Consider the following 12190-nt stretch of genomic DNA (forward strand, 5'->3'; position numbering starts at 1 on the left):
AAAGGAAAGGAAAGGAAAGGAAAGGAAAGGAAAGGAAAGGAAAGGAAGAAAACCTCTAAAAAGAATAAGGTCTAGTGTGTTTTGGGTTCTAGTAGTTAGTCTCTGAAATTTAAGGAATCTTTTTTTTTTTTTTTTTTTTTTTGTATTTGGCCATTCACTCATAAGGAAAATGATTCCTTTATAGTTATCTTCAGACAGGGGCGCCTGGGTGTCTCAGTAGGTTGAGCATCCGACTTTGGCTCAGGTCATGATCTCACAGTCCGTGAGTTCGAGCCCCTGCGTCGGGCTCTGTGCTGACAGCTCAGAGTCTGGAGCCTGCTTCAGATTCTATGTCTCCCCCTCACTCTGCCCCTGCCCTGCTCGTGCTCTGTCTCTCTCTCTCTCTCTCTCTCTCTCTCTCAAAAATAAATAAACATAAAAAAAAAAGATATTTATAGTTATCTTTAGTCAGAAACACAACAACAACAACTTCCTGCAAAGGACACCATGCACTGCACAGTGCTTTCCAAAATTGTGCTTTGTATCTGATTTTTGGAAAAGCTAAAAATGATAACAGTAGGGTGTCTTATCTGGTGATATATACCTGAGGATAATGAAGTTTTGGCTGTTTATTTATTTTTGCCCGTGAATTACCATATCTTAATGGGACGATTGTCTATTCTCTTAATCTCTCCTTTTTGTTTTGTTAAATTTTTAAATGTTATTTATTTATTTATTTATTTATTTAGAAAGCACGAGCGGGAGGGGCAGAGAGAGACAGAGAGGGAGAGAGAGAGAATCCCAAGCATGGGGCTCAATCTCACAACCATGAGATCATGACCTGGGCCGAAATCAAGAGATGGACACTTAACTGACTGAGCCACCCAGGTGCCCTTAATTTCCCCTGTTTAAACTATAATTGCAGCACCTCTGTTTCTCTTTCTCTATGTATAACAGAAAATGAAAGATTCAGTCAAATATGCAGGTATTTTCAATCATTTTATGGATAAGTTATGGTGAAGATAAAAAATCTGAATGAATGACAACAATTTGTCTTTTATTCAGATTTATGAATCAAATATATACAACTCTCCTATCTAAATTTAGCAAGACAAATTTTCTTTATGAAAGCATTAAGTGTTTACATTAGCACAATCCAAAACAAGGGCTTAATATTTCAGTCATGTTGAATAATGTTTTTATTTAAATGCTCCTGCAAGGAGTTGATTGGTTCTCAAATTTTCCACAGATTAGTTCTCAGTTTAGAATCTTATATATTATTTAAATCAAATATTAAAGAGTGTTGATATCAAGGGGCCAAAAGAGAATGCCAGTCACCAGAAATCTGTTGTTGCTAATACAAATTTCACTAACGTAACAAAAACAACATGGTAATGAAATGGATTGACTGCAGAATGCCTTCTTATAACTCAAGTCACAGGAATTAATCAATTTTTATTCATACATTTTAGTTACTTACCATATCCCTAATTAATTCTAAATCATACATCACAGTTTCTAAGCAGCCATTTGTACACATATATTAATGTAATCAGAGAGCAAATTCATAAATTATACATTGTATGGAAGGCTCATAAAAGTGTACGATTATATAAAAAAATCAATTTCTAAGTCAATAACAAGAAAAAAGATCTTGTAGAAAATCTGAAATTTGAAATGAAAAGTATTTCTTTGGCCAAAGCTTAACATGCCTTCAAATGCTATCAGGTTTTCACATGGCCACTCTTGTGGACATGCCCCCATCCATTTAATATGTAAACAGTAGGAAATTCATGACTGTGCCAAACACATTGAATTTTCCTTTCTCTTTCCTAAGAGTTAATAATAACCCACAAAGTACTTGCCTTTTTCTCCCTGGTGATTTAACATTAATTTGATATCACTTTAAGAAAGGTCCGTGGGGAGTGCCTGGGTGGCTTAGTCAGTTGAGCATCTCGACTCTTGATTTTGGCTCAGGTCATGTGGGCATTGAGCCCCACATCAGGCTCTGCTGCTGAGCATGGAGCCTGCTTAAGATTCTCTCTCTCTCTCTCTCTCTCTCTCTCTCTCTCTCTTTCTCCCTCTGCCCCTCTCCCCTTCTCTCTCTCTCTCTCAAAAAACGCTGCAAATATTAAACCTGAGTATCACTTTGCAGTTACTCGCCACATCATACAACTTTGTTTTTTTTTTTTTAATTTTTTTTCAACGTTTTAGGTAAGAATTTAGGTAAGAAGTTTTTCCCTTAGCAAATAAAACTAGAGAGAATAGAAACTCTTTCTGATTTTCACTGTATTTAAGGAAAATGTAATCCACTCTGATCATTCATTTTATATTTTGTATTACCAAAGATATGGAAAACATGTTTTTCCAAAGAGCAATATCCAAGAAGATAATATAAAAAGTATCATTTATCAGAATCAGAGAGTTCTAAAATATCAAACAATGAACTTCAGTTTTAGTCACTCACTTGATTTTCTAGACTCTTATTATTTTTAAAATCAGGCTTAATCTTTGCAAAGAAAATTTATTTAAAAATTGTTTTCATTCAAATTTGATACTCTGCCCCAGTTACTCAGAAGATAAAAATTCTGAAAACATTAATCTAAAAGGGTTGATGTAATTTGCTAAACTAAGTAGAACTGAACTAAAATATTTACATACAGGGGTGCCTGGGTGAATCAGTCGGTTAAGTGTCTGACTTGATATCAGCTGAGGTCATGATCTCATGGTTCGTGGGTCAAGCCCCGAGTTGACAATGCAGAACATGCTTGGGATTCTCCATCTCCCTCTCTCTCTACCCCTCCCTCACACACACTCTCTCTTTCTCAAAAATAAATAAACTTTTAAAAAATTGCTTTAAAATATGTACATAAAAAGGCCACAAGGTTCTCATAGCTCAGTTACTTTTTGTGAGTCAAATGGAAAACCCAACAAAACCTCTATACTCAGTGAAGGGGAAAACAGGTTCCAGTTAATTTCCTTACTTTCACATATATACACAAATATGCCTAAAAAGAAGCAGCATAGGGGCGCCTGGGTGGCTGAGTCAGTGAAGTGTCAACTCTTGAGTTCAGTCAGCTCAGATCATGATCTCACGCAGTTTGTGAGTTCAAGCCCCATGATGGGCTCTGTGCTGACAGCACATAGCCTGATTGGGATTCTCTGTCTCCTTCTCTCTCTGTCCTTCTCCCACTCGTTCTCTCTCACTCTCTCTCAAATAGATAAATAAATAAACTTAAAAAAAAAAGAAAGCAGCAGAAAGCTTTTTTTTCTTTTTTTAAATTGTGTTAAATTTCGTTACATCCGGTTAATATGACAATTTGTTTCCCAGGGATCACTTAGTGGGAGGAAAATAGAGAATAAACAAAATAAGTAAGTAAATAAATTACACATATAATGATAAATGTTTTGGAGAAAGATACATTTAATTTTATAGAACACAAGAAGGGAGCCAGAGAACCACAGAAAATCTTATGAGAGAAACACTGGTTTAAGAAAAGTACTCTGGGAACACTGTGCCAGCCCTACAGCAAAGCAGAGGGAACAGAGATGAGTGATGAGGACAATTTAAATCGGGGCAGATGATAATGCAGCTGCCACAGCTCAAAGGCAATGGGAGCGCTGAGGTGGTATGAATCCAACAGACACTTCAAAGGAAAATCTGAGATTTAGTCACTTATTGGATACAGGCAAAACAAAGAAGAGGAGAAGCAAGCAAGATCTTCAATACTCTATACCTAGAGACCAGGAAAATGGCGTCATTGATATCGTTTACAGAGACATTTTCAACAAAAGGATAACCAAAGAATTGCTTATTTCTACTGAAGCCAGAACCACCTAAGTCCTGACTTTATGCTTGACGGTAATAGCTCAGGGTCTCCTCCAATCCTTGCAGTGTTTTCGAACACTTCTGCAATATTTCTGTACATGTTTGGAAAATGCTCACCAGTTTGCCACCAGTGGTCTAGGACAGGTACTCTGAAGACCTTTTTGGACCATTCCAGGGTCTCCACATCACATCGTTCTCCAGCCACAAACAACGTTTTGAACCTGAATATAAGAGGGAGCATGAATTCAAATTACTCCTTGAAAATAAATCTAAATAATTTCATCCTCATTCTTTAAAACATTCTAGAATCCAACCACATTAATTCCATCAAGGAAAACAACCTATTATCACTATATCATATTATAGAATGGTGAGAAGAATTATTTGTTTTGACCCAAATGTAACCAAATGGACATCGCAACATTGAAGAAAGGTGCTTCCAAAGAATTTACAACTATAGCTTCTCAGTTTGGAGAAGAGCAATTGAGTTGATCTTTGTACTGCATCTGTCATATTCATCTAATGATCAAAGATGAAAACCTTTTTCCTCCTTGACATTATGTCTGCTAATTTTAGCTCCATGTTTGATTGCTGTATTCTATTTAAGTCTATACACAAAAATATACTCTTGAATATCAGCTAAGGCAACAAACAAGCTCATAAATATGATGTGCTTGTTCATTTTGGTGAGTTCCTTTGATAAAAATTACTCTGATTTCAAATACATATTTACCCTATTCCAAGGACATACATAGGAAAAACAGGTTATTTAAAAGTAAATACCATTGTGACCTTTCTGGTCAAAAAGACTCTTATCAAAAGGAATACAAGGTTATTAAAGAGAGCACTATGCCACAGAATAGAAAGGATGAAATAGATAAATGGAATTGGGTTGACACTTTTGGTGGTTCATTAAAAGAATGATTGTTTTTCTTTTATTCTCAATGTTTCCATGGTCTATCAAAAAAAAATGTATGTATGAAGAGTTAATTCATTGTCATCAAAGTAAAAATCAATCAAATAAATAAAAACCTGCCTACCCATTCTAAACAATATAATATTAGCCACAGGAGATTTCTTACAGTTCCCTTATCATCTCATGAAGATTCATGGAGATGTGGATACTCCCACACCTATGCTCCATCAATATACATTTCCCCTCTTGGTTATAAGCATATACATCATTTTATACTTATTTGTTTCTTGTCTATTTCCCACAGTGGACCATGAGCTCCTTAAGAGCATTTATCTTCATGACGTCAATACCCATAAAAGAATATCTGGGACTTTTAGGTACTTGAACGTTTCTAGAAGCTCAGGAAGATGAAGTAGAGAGGTGGGGTATAGGTAAAACTTATGTAAGCTTGACTCATTCTTCTAAGTAAAAGAGGAAGCATGCTGTTTTGTTAGAGCATGGAAATAGACAATAGGAAAGTGACTTGAAGAGAGAAAATTTCTGGCTATTTTAGGAAATTTTTAATGAATAACATAAAAGCAAAAGAAGTGAAGAGCAGCCACTTGGCTTTCTTTCACTGATTCAATTAGTAGGTCTAGGAGGCCAAGTGGAGACAACACAAACTGCGTGTAGTACGGAAATAACAGGTGGCAAGTCACGCTAAAATTGCTGTCTGGCAAATCTAGAGCAGGTGTGAGAAATAGGGAAGCAAAGTAGGAATAATCGTGATGGAGAAAGATATCAGGAAAAATAATATAAAGACAGAGAGATGTAATTTCAAATTTCAGATCACCCATTACTAGTCTTTGTTAAGAAACCATTTAAATAATGTGGATCAATCATTGTGGTGAGTCACCTCTCAAAGTATGCAAGGCTGCTAGGTGATAATTTCAATCTTTAAGAGCACTCAAGGGAAACAGAGAAAAGGGATGAAAGTAGGAAAGCAAAAAGGGAGAATAATAAGAGACAGAGACTAGAAAAGAATAAATTAGACTTTCTGACTATATATATTATGTGTATATATACACATATATATACAATATATATGTATATATATACACATATATATTATATATATTTACATAATATATATGTATGTTTGCAACCTGAGATAAAATTTAGATAATTAAACGTATATTCATTAGAACATGCTTAACATTAAAATGTGGACACCAAACATGACCTCATCTGGCAAAAGAGATATAGCACAATAAAACAAATATTAAAACATTAAATTATTAAAACTAGGTTAAAATATTAAAAAAAAGATTAGGGGCGCCTGGGTGGCTCAGTCGGTTAAGCGGCTGACTTCAGCTCAGGTCATGATCTCATGGTCCGTGAGTTTGAGCCCCGCGTTGGGCTCTGGGCTGACGGCTCAGAGCCTGGAGCCTGCTTCCGATTCTGTGTCTCCCTCTCTCTCTGCCCCTCCCCCATTCATGCTCTGTCTCTCTCTGTCTCAAAAATAAATAAACGTTAAAAAAAATTAAAAAAAAAAGATTAGTGTAAAGTTTTAAAGTTTAAAATGAAGTCAATACATTTGTGTTTTTAGATGCCAGGTAAGGGGCGCCTGGGTGGCGCAGTCGGTTAAGTGTCTGACTTCAGCCAGGTCACGGTCTCGCAGTCCGGGAGTTCAAGCCCCATGTCAGGCTCTGGGCTGATGGCTCAGAGCCTGGAGCCTGTTTCCGATTCTGTGTCTCCCTCTCTCTCTGCCCCTCCCCCGTTCATGCTCTGTCTCTCTCTGTCCCAAAAATAAATAAACGTTGAAAAAAAAAAAATTTAGATGCCAGGTAAAAACAAGACAAAAATTTAAATATAAAGGCCCATATTGTTGATAATCCTATGACTCAAAAATGTGAACTTATTTTAATTACATTTTCTTTAAACAGATTCCTAATATTTTAGAAAAAGTCTGTGATTACAACCATTATGCACATAGATAATTTGTATTAAAATTTATAAATGATATGTTTGGGTGATTCCAACAGTTTAGGCAAAGAACAATAAAAAGGAAGAGTTTTACAGATATCAGAGGCCATATTTCCATCATCTATCAAGTCACAGATTACTCCAAAGAGCTCTAGATTGTTCAGATGGTCAGATGTTCAGTTTATATGTGAAACTGCAGATCTAGAATTATATATATTTTTGAAAACATGGGGTAAAATACTGTCAATTAAAAATATTAACACATAATACAAAATAATTTTTGGCTAATTAAAGGGCAACCGACATCTTGATATCACCACCATTTTTGCAAGTTTTAATTTATTTTTTTGGCTTTTTTCCCCAGTCAAGTAAATTACAATTAATCTAATTAATTGGTTATAATGATAAACTATTAACTAGTATTGAGTTTTTATCTGATGACAAATTTCCACATTATATATTTTAAAGCTTAGTATTTATTATTGTGGTTTTGCAGTACAATTCTATCACTTATTTTTCTTAGAATTTAATTACATTTTTATCATTATGGTAGCAATATTCATGCTGGCACTAATAAGCCATATATAAAGATGAAATTCCATAATGAGTAGTAAAGGTGATATCTGGCTTTTCTGCATGTCAGTCTCTTCCATTTCCAAAAAAGTCATTTATTATTTACTAAAACAGAGGAAAAATTGCAAGATGATTGATGATTTAGAAAAATGTTAAAGTAGTATAGATTAATTCCTTTCCCTAAATACACTAAAAACTATCGATCTACTTTTTTTATTAAAATTCCTCAAACTGCCCCAAAGTTATTACTTTTGTCAATTACAGACTCCTAATTGTGTAACATTGTTGAACATTAACATACTGTATACAAAGATTTATGAATAGAATATGACAAAATTAAGTCTTATAATAAATACTTAATCAAATATTATTAACTCCTGGAGCACCTGGATGGCTCAGTCAGTTAAGCATCTGACTTTTGATTTTGGCTCAGGTCATGATTTCAGGGTTGTGGGATCAAGCCCCGCATCAGGCCCCACGTTGGGCTCTTTGCTGAGAGCACAGAGCTTGCTTAGGATTCCTTCTCTCTTTGCCCCTGCCCTCTCATTCTCTCTCTCTCTCTCTCTCTCTCTCTCTCTCTCTCTCTCAAAAATAAACTTTAAAAAAGCTTATTTAATGGAGCACCTGGGTGGCTCAGTCAGTTGAGCATCTGGCTTTGGCCCAGGTCATGATCTCATGGTTCAGGAGTTCGAGCCCCACATCAGGCTCTGTGTTGACAGCTCAGAGTCTGGAGCCTGCTTCAGATTCTGTGTCTCTCTCTCTCTCTGCCCCTCCCCCATTCATGTTCTATCTCTCTTTCTCAAAAATAAATAAACATTAAAAATTTTTTTAAAAAAGCTTACTTAATATATATATTATTAACTCTCAATTCCTCATAGTAAATAAAACCATTCAATGTGATATGATATTTCTATAACCAAGATGATTACTTAAATAAAACAAAACAGCATAAATCTATAATTACAAAGATAAATTGTAAGATAATTTGAAGATATACTCATGCCTTAAGTCAGTCTTATTTTTTAAAGGACATTTTGTGGCTTATAATAAAAAAGAATAGTAACATCACTTAATAAACTTCTCATTAATGACCTTGCAAATATTTTATTGATAATATGAAAAGACAAATACCTCAAAATGAAAATATTTAAGCAATTTTTCCTTGAAAATGCATTTTATAAAGATTAATATTAGCCACTCTCATAGTAACTTGGATTCTCTGAAATCCAAATTTACCTAAGTTAATTACATAGGTCTTCTATCTACGCTATAACTACACTGTATAATATGGAAGCTCTAAGCTACATGTGGCTATTTAAATTTTAAATTAGTTAAAATTTAAAAAAAATATATCAATGTCATGATAGGATTATCCTCTTGTCAAGAGTTCAATAGTCACATGCAACTTCTATCTACCATATTGCAGAGCTCAGTTTTATTGTATAGTGCTGTCATAGATTTTGATAGACTAATAAATATATGGGTAATATTCTGATGATAGTAACACAGGCAAAGATGAATTTACTTCCAAGCATATACTACCAAAAACTTAAACAAAATTATAACATACAATATCTAGAGTACAAAAAACCAGTAGGGGGATAGAATTAATGGGAATGAAACCTGTCTACTTTTCCCCAATTCTGTGTAAAATGGAGTACAATTCAACACTCAAATGAAGCTGAAAATTAAGCCAAGAGAAAGAGAAAAACAATAATATTGTCAAATTAATTTTAGTCCAAAATAAAAAGGAAGCTGCCCAAAAATGGATAAAAGCTAAAGATAAATTCTGATGAAGAATTTTCAGGTAATAAATTAAGAAGAGAAGAAAACTAAAGTGAATATTTCTTTCAAGCTCCATAAACTACCAAACAAGTGAAAAGTACTCTTCACTTGTGCCAAAAGAAGTTAAATAAAAATAGATCATTTCAGCAATGCCTCGTCAACTTCTAGTCTACAGACTATCATTACTTTTGCCACCAGTGTCCCTGAGGTTATCTCCATTTTTTCTTCATGCTATTTTCCTCCACTTGCTCCCCACTAGAATTCAGTTTCAAAATGTTACAGACACTAGCGTTAGTATTACACATGCATTTGTCACTCTGTCAAGGACCTACTAGCATTTTGTCCACCAGGCTCTCTCTCAAGCACAACCAGAAAAGCTAAACAGAATGTAAAATAGAAACATCTCTTTCAGGTATCAGAGAACTACAAAGACAATCAGCACTGGAAGCATTAACATCCCAAGGAAAAAAATGTATAGAAACGTCTTACACTGACTTGCCATTTTTCCCCCTTTGGAATATCTGCCCAAGCAACTAGTGGTTGAAAAACTGAGAAACTGAACAAAAACTGTGACTGAGAGGCTTAGAAAATGAACAGCAATTCCTGCCACCACAATTTCTTGGCGGGGGGGGGGGGGGGGGGGGGGGGGGGGGGAAACAAACCAACCTGGAACTCAAGACTCCTAATGGAAAAGAAGGAGTAGAGGGTTGTAAAACACTCAAGTTTCCATTGGAATGCCTGAAGATTTACATCCTAACAATAGAGATAAACTGGAAAGAAACTTGCCTTCTTAAATACTGAAGTACAGCTGCAAATCAGCTAAAACCCAAACTGGATCAAAGTGATCTTCCCTTATGTTAACAGCCTGCCAAAATAAGAATTACTTTGTAGGACCTTAACAACTCCAGAGTGTCAAAGTAGCTATATAATTTTTAACATATGATGATCATTAAGATAGAAGGCCATGTGACCAACATGCAAAATAGAGTCATCAGAAAAAAAATCACAGTCACAGATAGTCTTGTTATTAGACACAGACTTCGCAATAACTCTGAATATGTCCATGAAATATTTGTATAAATTATCAAAGAACTAGAAATTATAATAAAGCATCAAATAAATATCTGTGAACTAAAAATACAAAAGTACAAACTTAGAGAAGTTTAGATCTAAAGAAAGTTTATATACAACTGAAAACAAGATTGAAAACCCAAAATGTAAGTTAAGAGAAAATAACCAATCTGCAACTGAAAAGAATAAAGGAGAAAAAACATAGAGTTTATGAGATATGGGTAATAGGGTAAAACGTTCTAACAAATGCCATTAAAGTATCAATGCCTAAGAAGGGAAAATAGATAGAAGCAATATTTGAAGAGATAAGGGATAAAAGAGTTTCTAAAAATAATGAAAGCTATCAAGTTACAAATTTAAGAAGCAATTTGAATGAAATGAAATTGAATCCATAATTTATGGGAGGATGGGTGAAATAAAGAGGATCAAGAGTACACTTATCATGATGAGCACTGAGAAATACATAGAATTGTTAAATCATTCTATTGTACACCTGAAATGAATATAACACTGTGTGTTAATTATACTTCAATGGAAAAAATAAAAAAAGGAAATTTCTCGAAACAAATCTAAGAAAAGATGTCTTTCATGCAATAAACAAAACAGCATTAATGTGATAAATTAAAATAATAATAACCTTAATAAATTAAGAGATATACTATAATTATGAACTAGAAGTCTCAATATTAACTTGCCAGTTTTTAACATAGAAATCTATAAATTCAAAATAATCCCAAACAAAATTCTAGCAGTTCTACCTGTGTGTGTGTGTGTGTGTGTGTGTGTGTGTGTGTGTGTGTGTGTATAAACAGGCTGATACTAAAATCTGTATGGAAATACAATGGAGCAGATTAAAGAGCAAAGAACAAGGTGATGTACTGCTGTTACTACTACTACTACTAGATATCAAGACCTGTTATAAATCTATAATGACAAAGACACTGTGAGAGTAGCACAAATATAGGCAAATAGGCCAATCAATGAAACAGAATTAAAGCAAGAAACAGAAAGGACTTATGAACACTTCTATGACAAAAGTGGTATGCAGAGCCATGGGAAAGTATGGCCATTTAAATAAACGGAACTTGATTAATTGGATACATATAAAGAAAAAAAAAAACAAGTTTTACCCCTTACTTCATGCCATACACAAAAATCAAACCAGTAAGATTATGTGAAAGGTAAAACAATAAAGCTTCTAGAAAATGATATAGAAGAGGGGTACCTGCATGGCTGTCAGTTAAGCGTCCAACTCTTGATTTTGGCTCAGGTCAAGATCTTACGTTCATCAAACTATACACACATATTTTATCAATGTAAATGTCCTAATTTGGTATTGTACTACAGTTACGGAAGATGAAGCCATGGGAGAAACTTGGTGAAGGGTACATAGGCCCTCCTTGTACTATCTTTGAAATCTGTGAATTACAATTATTTTGAAATAAAAAAAATTTTAAAAAAAGATCTCTTGTTCATGAGATGGAGCCCCACACTGGGCTTGGAGCCTGCTTGAAATTTTCTTTCTCCCTCTCTGTCCCTCCCCCATATGCGCTCATTCTCTCTCATTCTCTCTCTCTCTCTCTCTCTCTCTCTCTCAATCAAAAAAAATAACATAGAAGAGTAACTTCTGATCTTCAAATAAATAACATGTATTAAATAGGATTTTAAAAAGCACTAGCCATAGAGAAAAAATATTGATGAAAAGGCACATCTCTTCATCAAAAGTCACCGCTAAGATAGTGAGAGAAATTCAAATCACAAGGCAAAGATTATTTGTAATACATATAGTCAGTAAAAAAAAAAAAAAAACTGGATTAAAAGTATATGAAAAGTCCCACAAATCAACAAGAAAAAGAAAACTGAAATGTGCCAAAGATTTGGATAAACATTTCACAAAACAGAATCTTCAAATGGCTGATGAAATATGAAAAAGCAATAAGCTTTAAAATACAATAAACAAGAGATGTAATATTTTTCTATGTTGTATAAATTATTAAGATTTTACTTCTTGGGGTGCCTGGGTGACTCAGTCAGTTAAGTGTCCAACTCTTGATTTCGGTTCATGACTTGAT

At 34.3% G+C, this 12190-nt stretch overlaps 1 protein-coding gene across 1 annotated transcript in view; it reads right to left on the bottom strand.

The window, feature by feature from the left end:
* Positions 1-12190, bottom strand: part of ACSS3 (acyl-CoA synthetase short chain family member 3) — a 154805-nt gene that overhangs the window by 43791 nt on the left and 98824 nt on the right. Inside the window, exon 9 of the mRNA XM_040491334.1 lies at positions 3926-4029. Within this exon, the coding sequence (XP_040347268.1) occupies positions 3926-4029 (104 nt within the window). The remainder of the gene's footprint in view (positions 1-3925; positions 4030-12190) is intronic.

Source organism: Herpailurus yagouaroundi, unplaced genomic scaffold, assembly GCF_014898765.1.
Source record: "Herpailurus yagouaroundi ecotype Mexico unplaced genomic scaffold, PumYag 182, whole genome shotgun sequence".
NCBI lineage: Eukaryota > Metazoa > Chordata > Mammalia > Carnivora > Felidae > Herpailurus > Herpailurus yagouaroundi.